The following is a 26092-nucleotide window of genomic DNA, read 5'->3' as shown; positions in this document are numbered from 1 at the left end:
GAAGCTCCAAGAACACATTCTCATTGGTATTCAAAGTCTGCATCTAAAACTGCATCCATCAGAGTCTTCCCTGGGTAAAAGTTTATGGTCTCTTCGATTTGCTCCTCCCTCCATCACCCCTCCAAGACTGATGGATCTTGTGCCAGATGTAGGTGAGTTCTTCTCAACCTTTGATGCTCATGAAAATCACAAGAGGTTAGAAAATAGACCTACCTAGGAATCCCACGCCCTATCCCAAGACCAACTGAATCAGACACTAAGAAACAGGCCACAGAAATCTATAGAGAAAGAGAGAGATAGATCGATGGATTTCTTTTTTTAAGTTCTCTGAGTAGTTCTCATGCACAGCCAAGATTAAGAACCACTGAGCTAAAGCAACATTGAGGACATAGCTGATTGACAAGCTGGGGACCACCCCTTAGGCCCCAGCTTGATTCATTTTTCCATTCAACCAACATTTTTTGTCACTTACCATGTGCCTGTTGCCACATGCCTGACTATAGCAGTATAAAGTTGATCAGGACAGATGCCGACTTTGGGAACCAGCTGGCTGATGGGGCATTTGCCAGCTCCCCTCCCCCAGGAGCACATAGAAATGTGACAAGATTTCCTCAACTGAGTGATAAATGTTAAGGCAGAGAGCCCCAGAGCAGCAGTGAACTAGTGAACCAGAACCAGGGATTCATAAAAGAGCACCCCTCCTTGCTAATTCATCTCCCAGGAAGTAGATGGTAGGAGTGGGCAGAGGCAGGTGCACAGAGGGTATGAAATGGCAGAGGCTATAACTAGCAGGTCCCTGATGTAGCCGCATCACCTTGCCAGGGTCAGATGGTTGCCAGAGGAGGAGATTGGCACCTCTGTAGCTCATCCGCATCTCACGTGCATCTCTCTGGTTTTTCCTTCAGTGATCTGCAGGATCCCGTTGTCTGTCTCATGGATCATCCACATGGCCCACCATTTTCCTCTTCCAGCAAGTCCATCCCAGTTGTACCTCAGGCCACTATTTTTTCCCAGATCTCCAGTGCCTTCTCTTTGGCCAAGCCCCTCAGTCATCCACCTGTGGCCCACAATGCTCCCCTTCCAACAGGGGACAGTCACCTTCCTTCTCCGCAGCCTTCAGCTCGCACATCTTCCAGCCCTGCCATTGATACGCACTCCCAGACTGGAAGTATCTCTTCCCTTGGGCCCCAAACCAGTCTTCCCCATACTCCGCCACCTGTGAAATCCACCCTTTCCTCTCCCACCACGTCCGCCCCCACGAACGTCGCTGCCACCAGCGCACCTCCTGGCAAGACAGGTGAATATGAGGGGCCATGCTGCCCCTACGGTTGTTGGAATGTGCCTCCCTGAAATGCAGCTGCCAGCCCGCAGCTCAAGCTACCTGTGATAAGACCACATTGAGCCTTTCCTTTTATGATGTTTGCTTGATTTCGAGAGCTTTCCTTTAGACATACAAAGATGTGATCCGTGGATGTCTAAAGGAAACTGACATGTGGCTGAGTTTCATGCTTTTCATCAAGATAGTGGAGAAATAGTTCTAAGAGACAAGCACAGATCTCATTTTATCAAGATGGAGATTTTATAGGTTTCTTTCTCCTACAAAAGGATGTTGGATCACAGTTTTCAACATTCTGAAGAGAACACTTTTGAACTATTAAACACAATAGCTCCATTTAGACAGAGGACAAAAGAAAAAATTGGTGTTCTTGAAAATCGGTCAGTCACAGAGTGACAGAGATGGGACTAAGGTGAGGCAGCCGTAGGAGGTGAGAGACATTCAGAAGACCTCAGCTCAGGTCTGCACGTGGGCCTCGCAAGCAGCAGCCTCTGGGACAAGCCTTTTGACTCCTTCTGACTCAGCCTGTTCTATGTAAAGATCAAAATCATCACGCTAAGTGTACTAGGTTGAGAACGACAACAGTGTGCATGAGAGTTCTGTGGGAACTGCAAAGGGCTCCCAAGCCGAAAGTAGGCTCAGTAGTACAGAGAAGGGAAGAGGCGAAGACACAGAGAGAATTATGGATTCTCTCTGGAGTTTCAATTCAGTGAGTAAGAAGCAGGTGTTCCTCTAGAATTTGGAGGATTGGAGCTGGGCAGTTAGCTCAGTTGTTTAGAGGACAGTGCTGATAACACCAATGTCAAGGGTTTGGATCCACCTATTGGCCACCTGCCAAAAAAAAAAAAAAAACAATAATAATAATAAAATGACATTTGATAGAATTTGGAGGATGGGAGGACAAGCCAAGTTTTTGGTGGCATTAGATTGGAGCCCAGGCTGTGGCCCCCACATCCTCCACCATGGTGCTAGCATCCCCAGGAGATGTGGAGCTTCTGCCAAATGAATTGATATTTCTTCAAATTTGCACTGCTCTCCCCAAATCATTTTTTTATAAATGTGGACATTTAAGGCCAAATTGTAAAATCACTAGGGCTCTAGTCAAAGGAGGGTTCAATGGCTGATGAAGAAGAAAGTGAAATTGAAGTTTACTGTGAGCTGTAGATGCCCACCTTTCCAAAGCTGTCCCATTGGCCCTTACAGTCAACTTAACAGGCTACACAAAAACCCATCAAGGTGGCCTCCTGCGCTTGTGCTTCTATTCCTGTAACAGCAGAACCAAAGTGACACATGCATAAAAGATGCACAGTTGGGTAGCTAAAAAGTAGAGAAAACCTAACAGTTCCACAAGAAAGGAATGATTACATAAGATAAGCCACTTCAACACAATGACTATTAGGAACTATGTAAGTCACAGAACAGATACAGAAACTTGGGGGCATTTTTCAAGTCTTGATATGAAATGAAAATAGCCCAACAAGTAGTTTGCACACTATGTTTGTTAACAGTGTAAATACACGTGGATAAACATTAGAAGGGAATATGCAAAATAAGAAATAGGATATTAGATGTTGGAATTAAGAAACTTTTTTGTTGTTAAAGACAGGTTTGTATCATTGTTTCCCAATTAAAAACACTATTAAATATCAGACTTATAGGTGATAGTCCAGCTATTGATTTTATAATATTCTCTTTTTCACAAAAGAGCTGACCCACGTAAAATTCTGTACATGTGATATTAATTAAATACAAGCATACTTGGGCTTATATTAGTATATACTAAGTACACTAATGTGCTTTTATATTTTTTAGTTAGATTTATTGAAGTATAATTTACATACAGTAAAATTTATCCAGTGTCATGGACAAATGAAATTTTTACAGTTCTGTGTGGTTGGCTAAACACCACCAGTCATGTAACCATCAAAATCGAGATATATAACTTATCCTCTACCCCCAAAGTTCCCTTGTTTCCCTTTAAAGCCAACATCAACCCACTACCCCCTACCCCTGGCCACCACTGATCTGTTTTGTTTCTCTACAGTTTTGAATTTTCTAGAATGTCATATGAAGAGAATCATATGGTATGTGGCCTTCTGAGTTTGGCACCTTTCACTTAAGAGAATGTATTGGAAAATTGAAGATTTCATCCATGTTGTTGGATGTATCAGTAATTGTTCTTTATCACTGAATAATATTCCACTGTATGGATATAACACAGTTTGTTTATCCATTCTCCAGTTGATGAACATCTGGGTTATTTCTAGTTTGGGATTATTATAAAAAAGGCCACTATAAACACTTGTAAACTAGTCTTCTTAAGATATGTTTTCATTTCTCTGGGGCAAATACCTAGAATTGAGTTTACCAGGTCACAGGGTCTATATATGTTTATCTTTATTAGTGATTTTTTTATCGTGTGTTCATAAAATGATTTGGCTCTTTGATATAGAGACTGTCAACACCAGCAGTGTTTCTGATCTTGAGAACCAAGTGTTCCAGATGGAAAAGGCTCTGTCCTTGGGCAGCTTGGAGCCTAATGTCGCGGGAGAAATGATAAACCAAGTCAGCAAACTTCTTCATTCCTCACCCGTCTTGCTGGCTCCTCTGGCTCAAAGGTAGGACTTAGCAAATGGAAATGGTGGCAAGGGGGACCCTTTAACAATAAAGATGCTGCTTACATGATTAATTACAGCCAAGTATTTTTCTCCCGAGTACCAGGTTCATAATGTCTTCTCAAGTTGCTACTCTATATTGTGCTTAGAATGGAGAGAAAAAGTGGGAATGCTGGAATTAAACTGCCACCTATCTTTACAGGTTGCTAAAAGTAGTGGATGACATTGGCTTACAGCTGAATTTTTCAAACGAGACCATAAGTCTAACCTCCTCCTCTCTGGCTCTGACCGTGATCAGAGTGAATGCCAGTAATTTCAACACAACTACCTTTGCAGTCCAAGACCCTGAGAATATTCAGGTATATTGTAATTGATTGTGGAAAAAACATTTCCTGTGTATAATTGTAGTCCCTGTTATATTTCATGATTGAGGCAATTACTGTTTATAGTCAGGGTTGATATTCAAAATGTGTAACATCTAGAACATTGTGAGGCACCACAGAATCAAAAAAGACACTGGTCTTGGCTGGAGCAAGGTGTCAGAGGTCCCTGTTGCACCTTGTGTTAACCCTTTAGCAGCTGGATTATGGATTTTTATGTGTGTGAGGGGGGTTGTCCAGGGGAGTCTCCTAGGCAGTTGGGAGAGGTAGGCAGGGACATCAGCTATTTATCAACCAATTTAAATATTTTAACAAATGTTATAACTACACTGTTGGGTATAGTGGTGCTGCATATCAATCCTGCTTCTATTGTTTTCTATCCACCCATTAGAGGGAGTGGGGTATGGAAACATCCAAATAAAACCAAGTCTTGCTTTTTAATTTTCAGTCTTCCCTTTTGTAGTGCATGTGGTTCTATGAAGACATTACCCTAACTGGTCATTTACCTTGGTTATGTCTGCTGCTGTGGTCTTCCTGGGGTCTGTAGTTATCTTGCACTTTTTGGCTATTTCTGTATATCATTAAAATGTTCCCTTTCCTGCTTGGAGGCCTCATCTTCTTATTACATATCCTTGCTTTAATTTAGTAGCAACCAGAGAAACAGAAGAGGAAGCCATCTTACGTAGAGATCCACAGATCAAGCCCTTGTGGGACCCTCAGTCTTAATTAGTTGTGTTTTCCATCTCTTCAATATACTAGCACCAGATATTTTTATTATCTTTCACTTGATTTTCAGGTTTCTCTGGAAACTCAGGCTCCTCAGAACAGTATTGGTGTTATTACTCTGCCTTCATCACTAATGAGTAATTTACCACCTAATGATATGGAACTAGCTTCCAGGGTCCAGTTCAACTTTTTCGAAACACCTGCCCTGTTTCAGGTAAAGTGGCTGCTCACTGCTTTTGGTTCAGGTTTTACTTGGAGGTGGGGGGATTTTCTTTCAGTCCTCACATATTCTTAAGCCTGCTATAAGTCAAAGGAATTGCTAAAACTCTGCAGTTCGTTTTAAAACACAGCCTAATGATTCTGGTAATGATAAATAACAATAACTGACACTTATATAGTATTTACTAATTGCCAAGCACTATCCTAAGTGCTTACAAATGTTAACTCTAATCCTTTCAACAACCCTGAGAGGGACTGTTATTACCCCATTTTACAGATGCAGCAGTGGAGGCACAGAGAGGTTAAGTAATTTACTCAGGGACACACAGCTTAAATGGCTTAACATTATGTTCCCTTTAAAGATTCATGAGATCCTGTTGTGTTAATCTGAGCAATTTAACTCAGTATTTAGAATATTGCATAGTGGAGCAACCTCTGCTTCTAACTGTGGTCCCTTGGGAAACTCACTTTATTCCCTGACCCTCAAATTCTGACTTATGTGGTAAAATAAACAATGTGAACTAAATAGTTCTTAGCATCCCTTCTAGCTCTAAAACTCTCTGATAATATTTCATTTCCCTTGCCATCTTGCTGATTCTTTGGTGTACTAGGACCCTTCCCTGGAGAACCTCTCTCTGATCAGCTACGTCATATCATCAAGTGTCGCAAACCTAACCATCAAGAACTTGACAAGAAACGTGACCGTCACATTAAAGCACATTGACTCGAACCAGGTGGGGAGAGGCCAGTCTGGTTTGTTCATTGACCAGGAACGCCGTGTACAAACTATGCCTGTAAGATATGGCCCGAAAAAGACAGACCCAGCAGAAAGAACCTTCAACTCAGTTGGAGTAGTATGTAAGACTAGAATCATATAGTCACTCCGTTGGATTTTAACATGCCTAATAATTGACCACCTCCAAGAAGGATTGGTGCAAAAGCAGGCTCTGATCAACTGCTGCATTTTGGTGCATGTGGATATGTGGCTGCAGGTCTGCTTTTTACCTCCAAACAGGGAATCCTCTCAGCTCAGTTCACATTGAGCATCATCTATAACACTGCTGCTCACAGTGTGGTCTGTAGCACCAGCATCACCTGGGAGTTTCCTAGAAATGCACATTCTCAGGCCCCGCCCCAGACCCATTGAGTCAGAATGTGCATTTTAACAAGGCCCCAAGGTGATTTCTATGCACAATTGATCAGTTTAAGAGGTGCTGACTTACATGGGGCTCACTTGCTTCTAGGGACCATATAAAATAAGAACTCTCCAAAAATCAAACATAGGAGTCTAAAATAAAAAATACCACAGTTTCTTTTTTTTCTAATGGCTTTTCAGTTTTTCAATTCAGCAAATTAATTATTTGTGATTTATCTTTCTACTGCAGGATGACTTAACAGTGAAATGTGTATTTTGGGACTTAGGCAGAAACGGTAGGTTCCTGTTACAACCTTCTTAAAGTCTGGAATGGGCGAGTGAGGGAGGCGGGGAGTCATTGGTGCTGTGGCTTTACTGATGGGACAGATACTCTTCCCAATGCCAACAGGTGGCAGTGGAGGCTGGTCATCTGATGGCTGCTCCGTCAAAGACAGGAGGCGGAATGAAACCACCTGTACCTGCAGCCACCTTACAAGCTTCGGCATTCTATTGGTAATACCATGCTACGTGGCCTTAGATTCTGGGTCTGAGGAGTAGCTGGGCATCACACTGCAATGTCTAATCTGATGTATGACTTTGATAGATCAGCAGATTTCATGATATTGTGCTAATTATACACCAATGAAATTACTCTTCTAATAAGCAAATGCACCTGCAGGAAAATCCTGGAACATGAAATACAAGTATTTCTTCACATTCTATTCTTACATTTAAGTTTTTCTCTTCTAAATAGCTAAGAGGACTGAGGAATTCAGATTAGAATGGGTAAAAAAAAATACTTAAGTTTACAATGCACTTTAAAATTTTTACAACTCACTTTGACATAAATGATCTCATTTAATCTGCCCAACAGTCCTGCAAGATAGATAGAATGGGGTGTTGGTGTTGTCATTGTATTAAAATCAGAATTTAGACTCATTTTTTAGGTAATCGTCCATGGTCATAGAGCTAATATATGTAAAAAACAGGAGCCAAATTCCAGTCTTTAGGCTCCTAGCCTGGTGCTTTTCTGGTGCACTATAATGTAGTGATCAAGTATGTGGACTTTGGAGTCAGCCAGACCTGAATTTGAATCCTGGTTCCTCCACTTCCTAGCTGTGTGACCTTGAGCAAGTTACCTAACTTCTCTAGGCTTTAGCTTTCTTATCTTTACCTGATGATAATAATTGTTCCTACCTCATAGGTTTGTTGAACAGACTATGAATGCGTACCTAGAATACTCAAAACGTGCCTCTTGTATGTATTTTAAAATATGTGATCATCGAAAGCAATATTTTATTTTCCAGGACCTATCTCGGACATCCTTACCATCTGATCAAATCATGGCTCTGACATTTATTACGTATATTGGTTGTGGGCTTTCATCAATTTTTCTGTCAGTTACTCTTGTAACCTACATAGCCTTTGAGTGAGTATCCACAACTGGAAATTTGGGTTATAGGACCCAGTGCTCACATCAGTCACAAAATGTATTAATTCATCACTTTGCTCGGCCTGCCTTATCCTGTACACCCACCTAGTGGAGCACCTATGTATAAACCTTTATGGGACTTTTTGGTTTATATGCTTGCTTTCTTCCACTATTCTGTGAGCTCACTGAAGGTGGGGTGTGTCATAATCATCTTTGTATCCCAGGATGATGTGTGGTACCTAGTAGACATTATGTGTGAAATAAAAGATGGATGCAGATGCCAAAATCCAAGAGCTTACAATCTGAAATAGACCATAACACCATGAACAGCATTAAGAACTATGTTTAATAAATTTATAAATTATACCAAGCAAACACAAAAGAATAAATACATTAACTGGTATGGGGATGAAGAAGAATAAGGGTGTAAAACCTCACTGAAAAAAAATAGATACTTAGTGAATGTGGCTTTGTAGGTCAAAGCAAGAAAGATGTTCCAAATAACACATCTCCTTCAAGCTTCCACAAGGGTCCCTTTAGTCATTTTTGGGGGGAGAATAACAACAAGTCCTATTGGAAAAGAAGGAAAGAGGCATTTTCATTACATTAACTAAGTGAAATTGTATGTAGGCTCTGGGATTTCGATTTTGGACACAGATCAGGAAATGTACAAATTTATTTTCAGTGCCAAACTTAGGGTCCAGCTGTGACTGCAGATCTTCCAGGGGGCCTTTGGAAATATTATTAGTGAGACTAAATTACCATAAGGGCAGCCATGACTCAGAATGATTTCACCAGATCTAATTTTGCACACATACACATGTACATGTCATCAATTAGCTGTATTTTCCTATACCATTACATTTAGGTATAGTTTAAACTCTTCTTTCCATGATCTCATTTTAACTAATAACATAAAATAATATGAGAATCTGGCTATATTTTGAATATCAGAATATAGCAGCCTATTATATGAAAAGCAGCAGCAATGCTTCTAGAAGTAGTTTGGGAGAAATTGGGTGGATGCTCCATAGAGTGTACTACAAACTATTTAAAAGTGTGGGTCAACAGTTGGCATGTTTAAGGTCCCACAGAAATATAGACACAAATTTTCTATATGGTTATCACAGATGATCCTGTTTAGATTTTTCCTTTCTTGGTGATAGCTGTGGTTTTAATGTCCTCCCCATAGACACACACACTCAAAAAGAGGAAATTTATGCATAGAGACATTTACCAAAGAATAAAAATAAATTGCTTAGAACTCAGAGACAGCCTGACAAATATGCTTACATAAGGGTTGGCAGGATGCAGTGCTGATTCTCTTGCCCTTGCCTTTTAGAAAGATCCGGAGGGATTACCCTTCCAAAATCCTCATTCAGCTGTCTACTGCCCTGCTGCTGCTCAACCTGGTCTTCCTCCTGGACTCGTGGATCGCTCTGTATCACACGAGAGGCCTCTGCATCTCAGTGGCTGTGTTTCTTCATTATTTTCTCTTGGTCTCATTCACATGGATGGGCCTGGAAGCATTCCATATGTACCTGGCCCTGGTCAAAGTGTTTAATACTTACATCCGAAAATACATCCTTAAATTCTGCATTGTTGGTTGGGGTATGTATAAGTCTGCTAGCACATTGCCTGGACTTTCTCTACTTTTTCTCCAGTGTTTTGATTTTTAATCAGGTAGAGACAATGATGAAGCAGATCACACTTGGAAAGTTTCTAAAACAGCTTTTTACTCCTTACAGGCTGCACTGCCCAAAGAGCAACTTTATTGAGTCTATTTCTAGAACCCCTATATATTTCCTCTGGATTTGTTATGAACATAAAACTCCTTGAGGTTGGGCCATGCATCCTCTTTGTATCTACAGCAACTAGAATTGGGCCTGGCACAGAAAGTGCCAGAAGGTGCTCAGTAAATTGAAAAAGCTTGGTGGTGATGAGGTCAAACTCTCGGTTCCTGATCTCCCAGCCAGTCTCACTCTGTTTTGTGCCTCGCAGATATCAGACACATATGACAACAGTATGCTCAGAAGAGCAGAGTGAGAGAATGTACATATACAGCCTAATGGAACTTCATGGCCACACTGGCTCACTATTTCAGATCATCTGACCTATTAGTAGTAAATCGCAAAGCCTTAGACTCCCCAAAGATCTTGAAGGTTCTTCATTTAGCTCTCCACCCAATATAGGAGCCTCCTCAACTTGACCTGACTTATCCTAAACTAAAGACAATCTAACCTCTGCTTGAACACTGCCATTATTGGCGGACTCATTACCTTACAAGGCAGCCAATAACCATTTTCTAAAGCTCTGCAGTTCTGTTTGTCCATTAGGTTCAGTCAGCTCCTGGTGGCACTTACCAATGGTCTTGGTGTTGCTCTCCCAGGCTAAAAATAATAAACTGATACTTCTTCTGCCAGTGAGTCCTTTAGATAATCCACAAGTAATATATAACATTATGTACAAAAGCCCTATTTTTCAGCACATTTTCATGCAAGTAATTCCATTAAAGACAAGTATGGTAGTTATTGCCAACTGCAGGTGAAGAAACTGGCTCAAAGTGATGATGTGATTTATCCCCAGTTCTCAAAGCTGGAAAACAGCCGATCGTGGCTTTGAGCCCTTACACATGTCCCTTCCACTAGATCACAGCCGCCATCACCCCCAGCCTCGCTCCTCCTCTTCAGGCTAAACGTTCCCTACCTAACAGGACTGCAAACCCTTCGCCACCCTTGTCACCCTGCCTGCCATTATATCTTTGTGAACAACAACAGAATGATACCTTTTCCCCCACTTGTCCCAGAAAGGTAAGCCACTGCTCCGGATATTGGGTGCAGATTCTGTCTTCTTTAGAGAAGCCTGAAAGGTCAGATCCCCTTGGCAAGGATGAGCTCACCCACCCCCAATATTTTATTTTTAGAAAAGTGTCTCACTTAGGAAATCATCATATGTCAGTGTCACCAGAAGGTACAAATACAAAGGAATTAAATGAAATATTACATTAGATTGTACCAGGCAACCCAATTGGTCTATGAAAAGCAATTCTTTTTTGTTGACCAGAGCTTTGAAGACAATGTCTGGCTGGTCTGTGTGAGATGGTGGCACGGGGTGGGTTGGTGATGGGGTGGAGGAGTGAGGGTGACTCCTTTCCAGCCAAAAGCCATTTTAATCTTGGAGGAGCTTTCTTGCTGAGCCTCCTCTAAGTGCAAGTGCCCATGGGCCCTTGACGGAGCCCCCATAGTGAAAGTCACCACCCCAACTCAGCCAGGATAGGCTCCTTAATCCATCGATGTGTTCCAAATAATCAATTGAGGACATTTGGTTTCATAATGAAAGATTCATCAGGAATTGCTGACTCTTAAATTTACATTTCAGACATGTAGAAGTTAAGGGTAACACTAGCTGCTATAACAGATAAGCCTTGAAATCTCAGTAGATCTTTTGTGGCTCATGTGCAGCAGGGGTGGAAGAGTTACTCAGGGGATGGGCTTGCAGTTAGTTCTTTAGGGATCCAAGCTGATAGAGACTCTGCCTCAAGACAGGGCTTCCAGGGTTGCTCCGACTATGGGGAAAAAGAGAGAGGGAAAGATCTCAAAGGAGGTTTGTAGAAGGTAGGCCTGGAGGTGGAGCAAGTCACTTCTGCCCACGTCCCATTGGCCAGAGCTTAGTCATGTGGCCACTCACACCTACCTGCCAGGGAGCCATGTGCCGAAGAGGAAAAGAAGCAGTTTGGTGAATACCCAGCCTGTCTCTGCCATAAGAAGTCAAGAGAATGTTACTAGAACTATGTGTAAGCCATATTTCCCATCTTCCAGGGGTACCAGCTGTGGTTGTGAGCATCGTCCTGACTATATCCCCAGATAACTATGGGCTTGGATCCTATGGGAAATTCCCCAATGGCTCACCCGATGATTTGTGAGTACAAAGCCCCCACAGGGAATGTTAAGTAAAATGGAAAACAGAATTCTCCAAGACATGGAGGATCTAATCAGCACATTGACTCTGGCTCTCATCCCTATAAAATGCAGAAATGTCTAACAGTAGCCTTCAGTGGTCATATGTAATGAGATATGCTAGTTGGAAATGCCATGCTGCTGTTTAAGTAACGAATTGGGGGAACTATTTTGAAAATATTTTTATTAGCCTCTGATAAAAATGAAATACCACTTACATTATATTAATAAAGACTCATGGAATAGAGTTACTAGGATTTACAGTAGTCAAATCCTAAATGTTTTAAAAAATCAATTTTAAAAATACTTTTAATCATCAAGTATCCTAAAATCAACTCTTAGATTCTTTCCCTAGAGCTATAAACGGTTGTGGAGAACAGCAGTGTTGTTGTTTTTCTCTTGCAGAAAATGTTCCAGTGAAATGTTGTAGATTCATTGTATCATTTTGAACTCTAGTTCATCATTGTAATATGTATGCTTTCCCCCTGTTTTTCCCCCACATTCCAGTTGCTGGATCAACAGCAACACAGTGTTCTATATTACTGTGGTGGGATATTTCTGTGTGATATTTTTGGTGAACGTCAGCATGTTCATTGTGGTCCTGGTTCAGCTTTGCCGAATTAAAAAGAAGAAGCAACTGGGAGCCCAGAGAAAAACCAGTATTCAAGACCTAAGGAGTATTGCCGGCCTTACATTTTTACTGGGAATTACTTGGGGCTTCGCTTTCTTTGCATGGGGACCAGTTAACATCACCTTCGTGTATCTCTTTGCCATCTTTAATACCTTACAAGGTAAGCTCTATAGCATGAAATATGAACTGAATGATCCCAGTCAAATATGAAAATATCGCTACTACAAGAGTATCTGCAAAGTAGCATATTAGTGGCTTAAGATATATTCATTGAAAAACAGATTTCTCTTTGAAAAAGGGTGCTTTCAGATCCTTGGAAGAAAGGTGTTCACTAAATTCAAGAAATAGTGTTTTCTCCTTAGCCATCGTTATCTCCTCGGAGAGATCATATTGAGAGGAACCTGCCAGAAGTCTTTCTGGAGAGCCAATTGCTCTGCCTTCACTTGGTTCCTTACTTTTTAACAAACAAACAAACAAACAAAAACAACCAAAAAAACTCTATCGAAGTAGAGCATGCCCACAGAAAAGCGCATCTACCATAAATGTCCCTATGAGGACTCACCAGTCTGACCTCCTAGGTCGCTGTTTGATTTGGAGACAGTGATAAATGGGAGAGCATTAGATAGACCCCAGGGGCATCAGTCTTGCCCAGGGGCTCATCCTGAGAAGTCATTGTGCTAGGACGCACTGCAGGAAAGGGACAGGCTCTGCGCGTCACCCTTTACTTGGAGCTTCCCGTTTATTCATGAAGCCCAGCTACCGAAGTTTTGGAACCCTCATGGTTTATTCTTTAGAAAAGCAAACTACTAATTCTTTTAGAGCAGTGTTATAAAAGGCCTGTCATCTGTTCATTGTTAATGGCAATGCTTTAGCATTAAAAGCCCAGCAGGCTGATAGGTTTACATTGCAATAGCAATAGCTCACTGTCCCTTGGTGTCCTTTTATTCCAAATCCTCTGTTGGGATGCCTTTTAATTGCACTCTCATCTGCTTGTTTTTATCTTTTCCTGTTGGTTTTAGCTTTCATAGCATCCTCTTGTAGTTCAAGCAGGCGACAGATCATTTTGCTGGTTTTCAAAGAAATCCCAACCTGAGGTTAAATTTAAATGCCTAATTTGACCGTTGGTTCTTATTTTATTTGGAGGAAACCAGAGAGTACTTCAAAAAGTTCATGGAAAAAATAGAATTAAAAGATAATACAAAGCTTTCCATAACTTTTTAAAGGCCCCTCATATGCTTGTTGGTTATATACAGTTGTTAATTTTTACCTACAATATACTATTTCCTGAATTGGTATATCCAGGTGTTGCACTACATGGTATTAAATACAAAACCAAACAAATGAGCAAATTGTTTTTAAGGGTTTTAAGAAAAGTTTTGTTTGCCAACAATGGCATACTAAAAATAATAGACACTTTAACAGAAAAAATATATATGCCCAAATCATACTAATCATTAAAATAAAAGCTGGGTACCTGCCCTCACATGTTTAATGTGGAAACTGAACCTGTCTCTTTTTCTTAACTTCCCCAGGATATCTTCTCATTAGAATATGAATGGATAGAAGGAATTTATTGCTTCATCTATAAAAGAGAACTTATGCCTAATTCACAGTAGAGATATGTGTAGGTTCTGATTTGGCCATGGGTATCCCCATTTTGACCTCTCTCATTCATGTTGTTTCTCCCCTGACACAACCAAGGGGAGCCTCCCAGGGTAACAGACAAACAAAGGTGTGCAATACTCAGATATCAGTCTTGAGGGTGGACATGTGTCCCCTACCAGAAGCAAATCTGGCATTTTCGAATGAAGGTTCTTGAAAGAAAGTGAGCCAAGGTGCTGGGTACCATTCAAGCTTTATGAAAGAAAGAAATCTGCCAGGCTGTGCTCAAAATGGAGGACCGCCTGTGGCTGCCCTGAAAATGGGGGACAGCCCCAACAATGGGTTTGTGAGACTTTATATTAGCTTTTAGATTTGAAATGTACAGGGGGAGGGGCCATTAGGTTGATATAACTGGGAGAACTGCGCCAATGCAGAACCCGGAAAGTTGTTGCTAAGTCAGGAGTCTTCTCATAAAGTGCTTATTGTGTGCACAATGGCCCCGGCCACGTCCAAAATCCATCAGTTCTTAAAGTAGATGATTGGGGGTTGGGAAGAGAGAGAACCCAGAATTCAGTGTCTGAAGGTAGATCAAGGGCAGATTGTCCACCTAACTGGAAAGGTATCCCGAGGCCAAACAACAAAATGGTCATCCCATGTGACAAAGCAAAGAACATTATTACAGGGTAACTTACTTACAGAGTAATGGATCAGGCGGACAGCAACTCAAAGGCACGTGCCAAGCTTCTCTCTACACTAGTTCAAGGCTGAGTTCAGGTTTCTATAGGCAGTTCATAAACAAGCTTAATGTAACTAGCTCCAAATGTTGATGCAGGTGGCCAGGCCAGCTTATCGTCACACTGGCACTCGATCTTTCCTTCCTCACAGTCAGCAGGTTGTTCCTGTCTGTTGTTCTAACTACCTTTCCTCTAGTTACTGTGTGACTTTATGGGAAGGGCTAAGATAGAGTCAGTTATGCTCATGGTCCCACATTTATCCATTCATTCAGCAAATATTTTTTGGCCAAATCCTTGAGGAGTGGCAGATATGGGGCTATGTGAGGAGCCATGGCCTGAACAACTGGGGGGTGGAGGTGGATGGGAGGCCAAGGGCCCCTTCAAGTCTTCAGCTTGCTCTCCAGGACACCAGGGGAAACTTCCGTTGAGCAGGACAGAGGGAGGCAGGAAGGTGTATGAGAACATCTCTGCAGTGCCCCAGGCTTGCTGGGGAGAGGGGAAGGCCCAGGCGAGGACCAGGGCAGTGGGCTGGAGAAGAGGAGAGGGAGGGATGTGAGACATGTGCAGGAGATGGCATTTGACAGAACTTGGAAATGGATCATAAGCCCAGACGGAGAGGGAAAACAGGTGGATGGCTTGTACTTCCAAGGTAGGGAAGGCCAAGGATGGGATGTGAGCGGAGAGACAGTGAGTTTAATTTTGGAAATGTGAAGTTCTCATTCCTTTATAAGTATTCTTTATCTTACAAAGATTTTAAAAAGGCATCCCCCAGGTTCCTTTTGATAGCAGTTTCCTAGGACTTTGGACTTTTTATTCAATTTGCAAAATTTCACTTTACCCACAACTGCCAAAGATTTTATCTTTAGTGCAAAGTAAGCTTATGACATCTAGGTTTTAGTTTGAAAGTCATTGTGGGTTGTTTTTTTTTCCTTAGGATTTTTCATATTCATCTTTTACTGCGTAGCAAAAGACAATGTCAGGAAGCAATGGAGGCGATATCTTTGTTGTGGGAAATTACGGCTGGCTGAAAATTCTGGTAAAAATTTACCTTACTTTTTCTCCCCCTCTTATATCTCGAGGAAAAGATTGTGTAAATTAAGAATCAAAGCAATCATTGTCAGAGAGTCCATCCGATCTGGAAATCAGTGAATGGAATCTGCTCAACAGAAAATATTGATTGTGAACATTAGGGGAAAAAAACCTAGTGAATTAAAAAATAATTACTCATATGTGGGAATTTTGTGAGTAATAGAATTAATGGGCTGGCTGCTTCTTGAATGAAGCAACAGTGAAATTTTTAGAATTTATTTCCTGTTGAGCTCATGTTTTTTATTTTCCGAAGTAATTTTTAATATTTACCTTCATAAAACTTTTAAAGTCTTGACTCAACCCTTTCTCCACAGGTCCTGGTTGTTGGTTGCTTTATTCATTAGTGGGCCAGACTTTGTGTAAAAGTTTTAGCATATGTTGGTTTATTTGGTTATAACATACATTTAGTTATTTTTATGTTATTCTCACATATGCCCTATTGGGTAGTAAAGCAAATAGCTCATTTTTAAGATAATGAGAAAAATGAAATACTGTTTGAAAAGCTAAATTCCTTTTACATGAATACCTTCTATGAACACCACCTTTGCAGTATCTGGGGGGCACAGGAGTCTCTTCTCGGAAAGTAGCAGTCCACAGGAGGGATCTTCAAAAAGTTCATGGAAAGATTTGTATTATCTCTTAATTACATTTTTCCACAAACTTTCTGAAGTACTCTCATGTAAATATATTACATAGTTCAGTCATTTCCATAGATTTCAGAACTGTTAGTCATTACAACACAGTCGATTTGTGTTCTTGTTAAGGCAGTGTGAGGCTCTGAATTACTACCTAATTCAGTGGGTATTTATAGACACAATCAAATTAGCCTGGCCTTTTTTTTTTTTTTTTTCCTTTTTGTCTTTTTTCGTGGCCGGCAACGGATCGCAACCCTCAGTGTCGCTCCCGTACCGGACCGGGACCGGCAACGGGATCGCAACCCTCGGCGTTGCCCCCGCACCTCGCTCAGCCAGTGAGCGGCCGGTCTGTATGTGGGATCCGAACCCTCGGCGGGAGCGCCACTGCGCTTCCCAAGCGGCGCACTATCACAGTGCGCCACCGGGCCGGCCCCTAGCCTAGCCTTTAGTTCCAGAATATAGGTTGCTTTAACCAGGCAGTCATTTGAAGGACAAATGTATAGAATCTACATGAAAATACATTTTATCACATCAAATTGTGAAGTGTGTGAGTTCTCAGGAAGATCTTGAAGTGAGAAATCAGTTGCTAGAACTTGTTACTGTGATCTGTCTCTTGCATTTGAGCTTCAACATACCGCCCTGTTTTTCTGTAATGCTTATTCTGCTGTAGACTGGAGTAAAACTGCTACTAATGGTTTAAAGAAGCAGACTGTAAACCAAGGAGTGTCCAGCTCTTCAAATTCCTTACAGTCAAACAGTAACTCCACTAACTCCACCACACTGCTAGTGAATAACGATTGCTCAGTACACGCAAGCGGGAATGGTATGTATGTCTCAATATAGTATTTCTCAAGCTAGTGTTTATTTTTTAAAGTAGTTTTATCCTTTAATGACATTTTTGCTAAGCGAAGTGAATAATTGCATATATGACTAGCGGATCAAAATATGTGGTTCCCTTTTAAAAGAAAAAGTTTATTCATCCAAATTTATTTATTTTAGAGCAAATACCAGAACAACATTTTTTTTTTAAGATTTAGTTTTTTGTAATGGTAATTGATGACGACCTAAGCATTTTAACGTTTCAAATCCTCATTTAAGTATTGCCCAAAGACTTCAGTACTGTGCTATTTCTGTGAGAGCAGTACTTAAAATAGCCAATAAGACTATCAATTTTTATTACGTCTGTAATCATACACATCTTTAACACTTTTAAACCTTCCGATTTTTGTCTTTTCATGTTTGTTAATTCTTTCCCACAATGTGGCTGCCTAGTGACAGCACCCAAATCCCCGAGAATATATCAAATACTGGAAGATGACTTGTGACCAGTACTAGTGACCAATATGTCACCAATATATGAACAGATTATTGCTGCTGTGCATCCTTTACTCATTAATTCTGATATTTCCAGCTAAAACTTTCATTACATTTTCTTTCATAAGACTGGGCTGTGCATTACTCATAAAAGCTTGTCTATTTTTTACCTTCTTTTGCTTCTTAATATATCTTTTGCATTTTTATCAAAACTCAAATTCTGCTGATGTATTATCTCCTTCCCTGGAGAATTTGCCTTTATTCATTGTTTTAGAATATTAGTCTTTTCATGACTAATTCAAGTAAATTTGTGAGAAGGTTCATACATCTACAAATAGTTTTCCAATCTCCCAAAGATGGGAGGTCCTGGTGGTTTGCCTAGACTTTTAAAATACAGTAGGATGTCTCAAAATTAAGGCTTTGCAACCTCAGGAACAATTGACATTTTGGGCAGCATAATTCTTTTTTGTGGAATTGCAGGATGTTTAGCAGCATCTCTGGCCTCTACCCACTAGAGCCAGTAGCACCCCACCCCCAGTTATGACAACCAAAAATGTCCCCAGACACTGCCAGCTGTCCCCTGGGGGTAAAATTTCACCAGTTGAGAACCACTGCTGTAAAAGATGAGAAACAGCTGCCATATGGCCTTAGGTCTTTGCTGTGGGTACCAGAAGGAAAGCTCTGGGCTCTATGCCAAATAGCTATATCAGGAATGATTCAATTAGGTAAATAGAGAGGTAGTGGGAATCAAGGCTGGTGGGTAAATTAGTATGAAAAAGCAAGTTGAAAGGAGAGAAATCAAAGGAGTGAGTTGGTTCATCAAGAAGCCTTAGAATCACAACACGTGTTTGGGGCTTTTAATCCATAACCAGATTTGTCCATATTTTAGAAAGAGCTCAGAGATGAAGCCTCACTTGCCTAGTCCTGTCAACATGTTGCCATCCTTTGGGAAATCAGATTTGATGGAAGCAGCACATTTTGACACGACTGGTTTGACACAGCTATTTTTGATGCCTGACAGTGAGGGTAGGGGTGCATTTTAAGGCCACCCCAAATGGCTAAGTGTTTAATATTGCATAATGTGCATGTCACATGAACATCCCTGACTCCCAAGTCCTCGCACTAGGATCTGGGATGGACAAAGAATGGAACTGGCAATTTCAAAAAAGAAGTTGGTAGTTTAATGGTTTGTTTATTATATCAGCTCAAATTGTTCCTGCACCAAAATGTCCTCAAATCAAAATGCCCGAATCAGAACAGCTGCCTCAGACAGTCACATACCCTATTTGAGCTATGTCACAAATGGAGCCGCGTTAACTCTATCCATCACCTAGTTTGCGTGAATATGACATATTTCAGTTATGAACGCCCATAGAGGCGTGGGTGCCAGCAGCCATCTCATTTGGTCCACAGAGCCACAAGCTCACATTCTGGAAGAAACATCATGTGTTGACTCCATCACTTGTGAGCTGTGTAACTGGGCAGAGCCCTTAATTTCTGAAACCTTAGTTTCATCATCTGTGAAATGGGGATAATAATAGTACCCATCCCGTAGGGTTATAAATGAGATGATACTTATAAAGTGCCCAGCACTGTTATTATCATTTTTGCTATTATAATTATGTCGTGAACTAACAAATGGGCTTATTATTCAACTTTCTATATTGTCTCCCAAAGGTGTAATGGTCAGAAGGATGGTGCCGAGTAGCTAGAGGATCTCAGCAGCTGTGTCTCCCTATGGTTCAGGGCCTGCTCGGGGCGGGAAACCACAGTTGCTCTACAACTCTCAGCTGTTCCCTGGCCTGGTCTCTTAGGTTGGAATTGGTGGTCTCCTCTTGGGAATCAGTCCTACCTGATTTAGTGAGAGGGACTAGTGCAATCTATGAGATTTCCTCTTGCCATGACTGTTGTATCTGGTTGCTGTGGGTTTCTCTAGTACAAAGTTTCATTTTATAAAAATCTCAGGGAACCAAGAACCTTGTAAGGATATATATGGGGACATCTGTTAACCTTAACCTTTTGGGGAGACCAAAATATTACTTTAGGTTATATTATACATATGCTACTACTTGAAGTCAATATGTATTCAACCAGAGTTAGGAAATGGGCCTTTTAAAATAAAATATATTGCTTTGCTTCATATTTTGACCAATTTATTTAAAAAACTGCCATAGAGTACTGATTTCTGAATCATCTCCAATTCGTTGTGCTTACTTTGAGTGTCCTTAAGGAAAGAATGGAAAATAAATAAAAGATGAATACATGTCATAAATATTTTTAAAAGATATGTTTTACATGTGCATGTTTACGAATAAAGTGATGTTTAAGTTTGTTTGCTTTTTAATGCTTTCTGTGGATATTTCACGACAGTGACTTTGTTTTTCCTTGTACAGGGAATGCTTCCACGGAGAGGAATGGGGTTTCTTTTGGTGTTCAGAATGGAGATGTGTGCCTTCATGATTTTGCTGGAAAACAGCACATGTTTAATGAGAAAGAAGATTCCTGCAATGGTAAAAGCCGTATGGCTCTCAGAAGGACTTCAAAGCGGGGAAGCTTACACTTTATTGAGCAAATGTGATTCCTTTTTTCTAAAATCAAAGCCTGATGCTTGACAGTGTGAAATGTCCAATTTTACCTTTTACACAATGTGAGATGTATGAAAATCAACTTATTTTATACTCATCAACCTCTGGAGAAGCATAAGCTAATTGAGGGCAATGGTTACTATTGGAAGAGGAAACCAAGATGTTATACCATGGTTTTCAGACATTTGCAATTTGGTGTCTTATCCTTCATTTTGAAAGAAGATTGGTTTTACACAACACACTAAGAATAAGACTTGTGTTAAAAAAAGTAGTTCATTGCCAGTCACATTTTATAGAGGCTAAAATTATCTTTGATAACATCATATAAAGCAACTGTTGACTTCAGCCTGTTGGTGAGTTTAGTTGTGCATGCCTTTGTTGTATAAAAGCTAAATTCTAGTGATTCGCATGCTAAATATCTTACTTCTACATTTTTTTGTATTTATTTTCTACTGTGTAAAATTATTCCTTGGTAGAATCATGGTTGTGTTATTTTGTTTAATGTGATAATTCAAAAAATCCTTGATGTTTCAGTGAATTCTAAAGCTCCTTTTGGAGAATATATGGGATGTGAAATACAGAAACTTCACTGAATTCAAGAAATAATGATGCTAGCCAGACTGGGAAAGTGTAAGCAGACAGTGTCACAATTAGCTCATACAGTGCCTTTGAACAAGTTAGAAAAAGGTGCCCCCACTGGGCAGACACAGCCCCATGGGCTCATGGTTTGGCCAACAGAATGGGGGACAGATTTTAGCCCCACTCACCCTATTGGGTACATCCTTGTACAGGGTACAACCTGTACAGCCGTACACGGCATGCAGTACTGATACCCATCCCTTAACCTCATTCCTAATTATCAGATTGTGGAATCTGCATCAAGATGTTTAGTTTAATACCTTGGCCACAGAGAGGGATGGAACTGTAATCTAGACCATATGTCAGGAAAATTGTGAATGTGGAGGAGATACATACACTGCCACTTCTCAAATCCCAGAGGCTTTCAGAAGAGGGGAGTAGAGTAGGAATGCTTTTTTAGAGAGAGAGATATATATAAGGGGAAAAAATCATATTGCTGTTCTTTAAAAGGCAGCTGCATGGTACATTGTTGATTGTTATGATTGGTACACTCTGGCCAAGCCAGATCTATAATTATTTTTTTAAATGTGTCAAGTCTTGAAAAGTGACAAGGGGGAGCAGCTATTGGGAACAGGGAACTATCCTGCAATGCTATTGTTTCTACATGTATCAAACCTTCAAACCTTGATTGCTCCTAGTTATAAAGGGTCTATTTTGCTTCCCACCTACATCTGCTTGAGCAGTGCCTCAAGTATGTCCTTATCAGGAAAATTTCAAAACCCTTTAGTTAGGTCTTTCACTACAGTTCCCTTGCATATATTTCAAGTGAATGTTGTATCCCAGACTAACCATAGTGATAATATAATACATTTCTGTGAGTGCTGATTTGTCTTTGCAATATTTCTTCTCTGATTTATTTAATTGTCTTGTATTTATATGTTAAATCAACAAAAATGTTAAAATCAACTAAATAAATGTGCAGTTAAGTCCTTTAAGTTTGGTAATTTCCACAAAGAGAAAACATTTGTGAGCTCTTTCCCTGGTGGCGTGGCATGACGTGGTAGGATGTGCCTGATTAAGACAAACACAACAATAGCATCTTTTGGGAAACAGCAGGTTCCCTGTGACTGTGAAATTAGAGCAGGGTTTGTTTTGCCTCCTGAAATCAGTTCCTGAGGTCTTTTCCATTTTCCCATTACTTTTTCAAGATTATCTCTTTAACACATGTTGCCATTGGCCTGTAGGTAATGTATGAGACCTGATTCAGATCCCATCCAAGTATTTGTTTGCTCAACAGCAAACAGTAGGATTTCAGGAAGGTGAGGACAGGATTTGGTGTTTCTGGGTTGCTGGTTAGCATGTGGGAGCTCTAAATGGTCTTCAAGCAAGAGGTCTCCGAGCAATCTCTCCTTCCAAGATCCTCAGCTCCTGCAAAGATGTACTAAATTGATAAAGAAGGTGGTGAGATACTCTAGATTTGGGGGGGGGGGGGGCGAGACCTCAGACACCCATCTCCTGAAGCAGATTATGTAAACAAAGTGTACATAAAAGCATGCACAGTGACCTTTAGGTCCCACCCCCCTTGTTTTTCCTATTGTGTTTTGTGTCTGGGCTGTGGTCCTTAAGCCAAATTTTTGTCTATTTCTTTTTACTTCAGACAGATAGGGAGCCAGACACAGAGAGAATGTTCCTGAGAAGCATCTCCCTTTGGGTTTAAAATTGGCTCCACAATCTGAGACTATTGTAAGGAGGCAGAGGTGGTGCAAGAAGTGTCAGAGCAGTAGCCAGTATTTAAAGAAATACTCCCTCAGAACATTGGAGAAGTTTTTTCCAAAACACGCTGTAATCATTAATCTCACAAGGAACTCTGGTAACTTCAATGAGCAGCATCATGATTGTTTCATCAGAAATGGTCAAACGTCTTCTCTTGGGATACCGAGTTGTGTCTAATGAGGTCACCTAGGAGGCAGGTCGGTTTGTTGAAGGCCATTTGCACAAAGATCTAATTTACTGAGTGACCAATTCACCAAGTGGAGTTGTTTGGTGTCATTTTGTCCCCATATCCGCATTTTAAGGACTATTCCGTTTGTGTCTGCCTCAGCTCCTCACTGCTGCAGTTGAAGTTGGAAGGACAAGAAAAAGGAAAAACTGAGTAAACATAAGAACATAATCTTTAATGCAAAGAATTCTTATAAGTATATTCTTTTTTCTTTTCACCTCAGTCTCCAGGTATAACATCAAGAAGTCAGAGCAGACAAAAATTGAAAATATATTCTTCCAGAACATATTCTTTTAAAGATATTTAATAAATATATTCCTCACCATGAAGAAATCTTATGCTCCCTGGTGCTTCCTCTGTTTACCTCTCGGTCTCAAACTAGCTACAGGAAACTAGAGCAGAGACAAATTCAATATTCTTTAAAATGTTGTAATGAAAAGCAAAATGATCTCCAGTTAACTAAAATTAAATTGTCATAGAAATAAGTAAATCTGGTGAATTGGTTATTTGCAGTGAACTGATTCAGAATTGATCTTCTCCTCTGGGTCAAAGATGGCATGCTTTTCCTTACAAAGACCTGAACCCTCCAAAAGGAACATTTATTGGTTTCCACCTTCGGTACTGACATGTGGCTTGAAAGAAGCCTCTGTGGCAGAATGATGGGCAGACCCTCTGGTTGAGATCAAACAAGCTATACGTGGTGCTACCCCAGGGTCCAGTTTGGGGTTTTCATCTTTATGAAGATCATGAATCAGCTTCAGAAACATATGATAGTATTCCCCATCATATACCATATCTGATTTTTGGCAAATATTTGAGAAATTACTTGGAGACAGGTTTCTATTGGGTGACAATCAGGGAAAGACTTCATGGATATGGGGACCAAGATATGGAGGTTTTGTATCTCAGGGACATGAGGATACTAAGATATGAAACTGGTTCTAATATAGCACAGTTACTAGTTCGAAATGAATCTCTAAAATTTGTTGGGAAATTTAAAAGCTAAAAAGTGGTAGCCATCCTTCTTGATTTTATCCCAGAATTTTGAGCTTATTGAAAAACATAGCTTACATGATAATATGCATTAAAGCATAGACCAAAACCTAAGAATGTAGACTGGCTATATACCAAAAAGGGTGTGTGTGTGTGTGTATATATAGCAGAATTAGTAAAGAATGAGATCAAGAAATGAAAATGTTTCTATACTAGGTGGAAATGCCACGTAATAAGTAAAGATCATCAGTTATTTCCCCCATGACTGCAAAATGGACTCCTGAAGAAGCACCCAATGTGAACAAAAGCCGTAATAAAAAGAAACAATGATCCCAGCTTTTAAATATAGAATACATGAAAATTCTAGTAAGAGTACATATTCAGATTCCAAATGGGATTTAATGATGATAACTCAATGTCTAGTTTTATTTATCCCCTAGACCATAGTAAGTTCTGCACGGAGGCACATCACATGGATTTTTGCATAATTCAAGAGCCAATAATTAAGAAACAGTACGTGAGCTGATGAGGGGTTTGGTGCTTTAATTGAGTGACAGAGTAAAGCCATAGATTTATGTTCTGAAATATCTAACAAGAACTTGGTTAAGGACCAAACATAGGGGAACCCAGCTCAGCAGGACTGATTTTCATTGTCATTCACTCAACGTTAATTGAACTCCAACTACATGCTCAACACTGTAACAGGCATGGTAGGAGATGCCAAAGAGTATTTCAGTGGTAACTTACAATCCAGTTAGAAAAACATGCTTCATCTGTGTATGAAAACATAACATCAGGAGGCAATACATTATTGCCAATGATGATGAAAGCAGCTATGATTTATTAAGTACTTTTCTATGAGTCAGGCATGTGCTAAATGCTTTATACTCATCCTCTTGATCTTCAGTCACCCTGTGAGGTAGGTGCTATTATACCCACTTTACAGATGAGAACACTGAAGTTCAAACAGCTAAAACAGCATGCCAAAGGTCACACCACTTGTAAATGGCAGAACTGCAATTTGAACTCAATTTGATCTGACTCCAAGTCCTAAGGTCTTACTAAGCAAATTGCTATAGGACTTCAGAGAATGGGGAGGGGAGGGGAAGGGAGGATCTGAGCTGGCCCTTACCGAGAAATAGACTTCAGATCGTCAAGAGGAGGAAGGGCTGAATGGGCCAAGCATACAGTAAATGCATGGAGACTAGCAAGAGCTTGTGGAAACAATGATTACATTAGTCTAGCTGTCCAGTGGAATTCATACGTGGGCCAGATTTTCGTAGACAATGAATACAAGGCCAAAAATTGTGAACTATAGGTAATTAGCGGCCAAGAGAAACTGTAACGAATGCCAAGTTTCAAGTCGTAGACCTATGGATGAACTGCGGGACTGGCCCAGGGAGTGTCGACCAGGTGGCTAGGGGCGAGGTCGCAGGCGCCAGGGGTGTAGCTGGAGAACCCTACTACTCGGGTTCTGCTAGGCGGTAAGGGCCGGGGCAGGAGCGGGGCTACAATCTTGAGCCGCAGGACGCCCAAGTGTGGGCGGGCCTCTTTTTCCCGCTTTGAGTGGGCTTGGCACCCGCCCCGGGAGCCTCCTCGCCACTGCTCAGGGAAGCAGACTTGCCCCCCACCCGGAGCCGCATTCTCTGCGGCTCCTGAGGGCTGTCCCCTTTTTCTTTCCCCCTCAGGCCACGACTCAGGGTTCCGCTCTGCGGTGCAGGCGGAGACAGGGCCGGGGCGGAGCTAGGGGCGGGGCGGAGCCCCTGGGGGCGGTCCTTTTACCAGTGCCCCTTAGGCCTGGCTCCAAATGCTCTGCAGCCCGGCGAGGGCGGGTCCAGGCCACCCAAGTGGCGTCGGCTGGGATTGGCGGCCGGCCGGGGAGGGAAGGGGCTCAGCGAGGCAACGTGGTTCCCGCCCGGAGCTAAGTTCTCCGCGGCTCCCGCGGGCCGGTCCTTTTTGTGTCCCCCCTCAGGCCGTGCCTTGGAGGGTTCCGCTTCGCGGCGGGGCCGGGACCGAGCTGAATCCGGCCTGGGTGGGCTCCCAGTCGGCCGGGGCCGGCGATCCGGTTTCTCCCATCCCGTGGCCTCCTCACGACCGCCTGAAGACAAAAGAGGCTCGGCGGGGGCGTCGTC

General features: G+C 41.3%; 1 protein-coding gene across 13 annotated transcripts in view; it reads left to right on the top strand.

Annotated features, from left to right (window-relative positions):
- The window catches only part of GPR64 (G protein-coupled receptor 64), an 80777-nt gene extending 58814 nt beyond the window's left edge, over nt 1–21963 (top strand). For 12 of the 13 annotated variants that reach the window (XM_008579954.1, XM_008579944.1, XM_008579914.1 and 9 more), the window contains 14 exons: nt 906–1297; nt 3789–3954; nt 4154–4310; nt 5128–5271; nt 5888–6010; nt 6662–6707; nt 6821–6924; nt 7719–7840; nt 9186–9454; nt 11662–11761; nt 12307–12590; nt 15701–15802; nt 17161–17313; nt 20198–21963. In XM_008579954.1, coding sequence (XP_008578176.1) covers nt 906–1297; nt 3789–3954; nt 4154–4310; nt 5128–5271; nt 5888–6010; nt 6662–6707; nt 6821–6924; nt 7719–7840; nt 9186–9454; nt 11662–11761; nt 12307–12590; nt 15701–15802; nt 17161–17313; nt 20198–20382 — 2347 coding nt within the window. In that variant the 3' untranslated portion in view covers nt 20383–21963. Of the gene's footprint in view, nt 1–905; nt 1298–3788; nt 3955–4153; nt 4311–5127; nt 5272–5887; nt 6011–6661; nt 6708–6820; nt 6925–7718; nt 7841–9185; nt 9455–11661; nt 11762–12306; nt 12591–15700; nt 15803–17160; nt 17314–20197 lie in introns of those variants that run through there. The other variant, XM_008579963.1, reaches the window with a different exon arrangement.
- The last annotated feature ends 4129 nt before the right edge of the window (nt 21964–26092 follow it).

The sequence above is a fragment of the Galeopterus variegatus genome, unplaced genomic scaffold, assembly GCF_000696425.1.
Source record: "Galeopterus variegatus unplaced genomic scaffold, G_variegatus-3.0.2 Scaffold82, whole genome shotgun sequence".
Lineage (NCBI taxonomy): Eukaryota > Metazoa > Chordata > Mammalia > Dermoptera > Cynocephalidae > Galeopterus > Galeopterus variegatus.
Note: the sequence above shows the minus strand (reverse complement) of the source record. Positions and strands in the feature narration are given on the sequence as shown.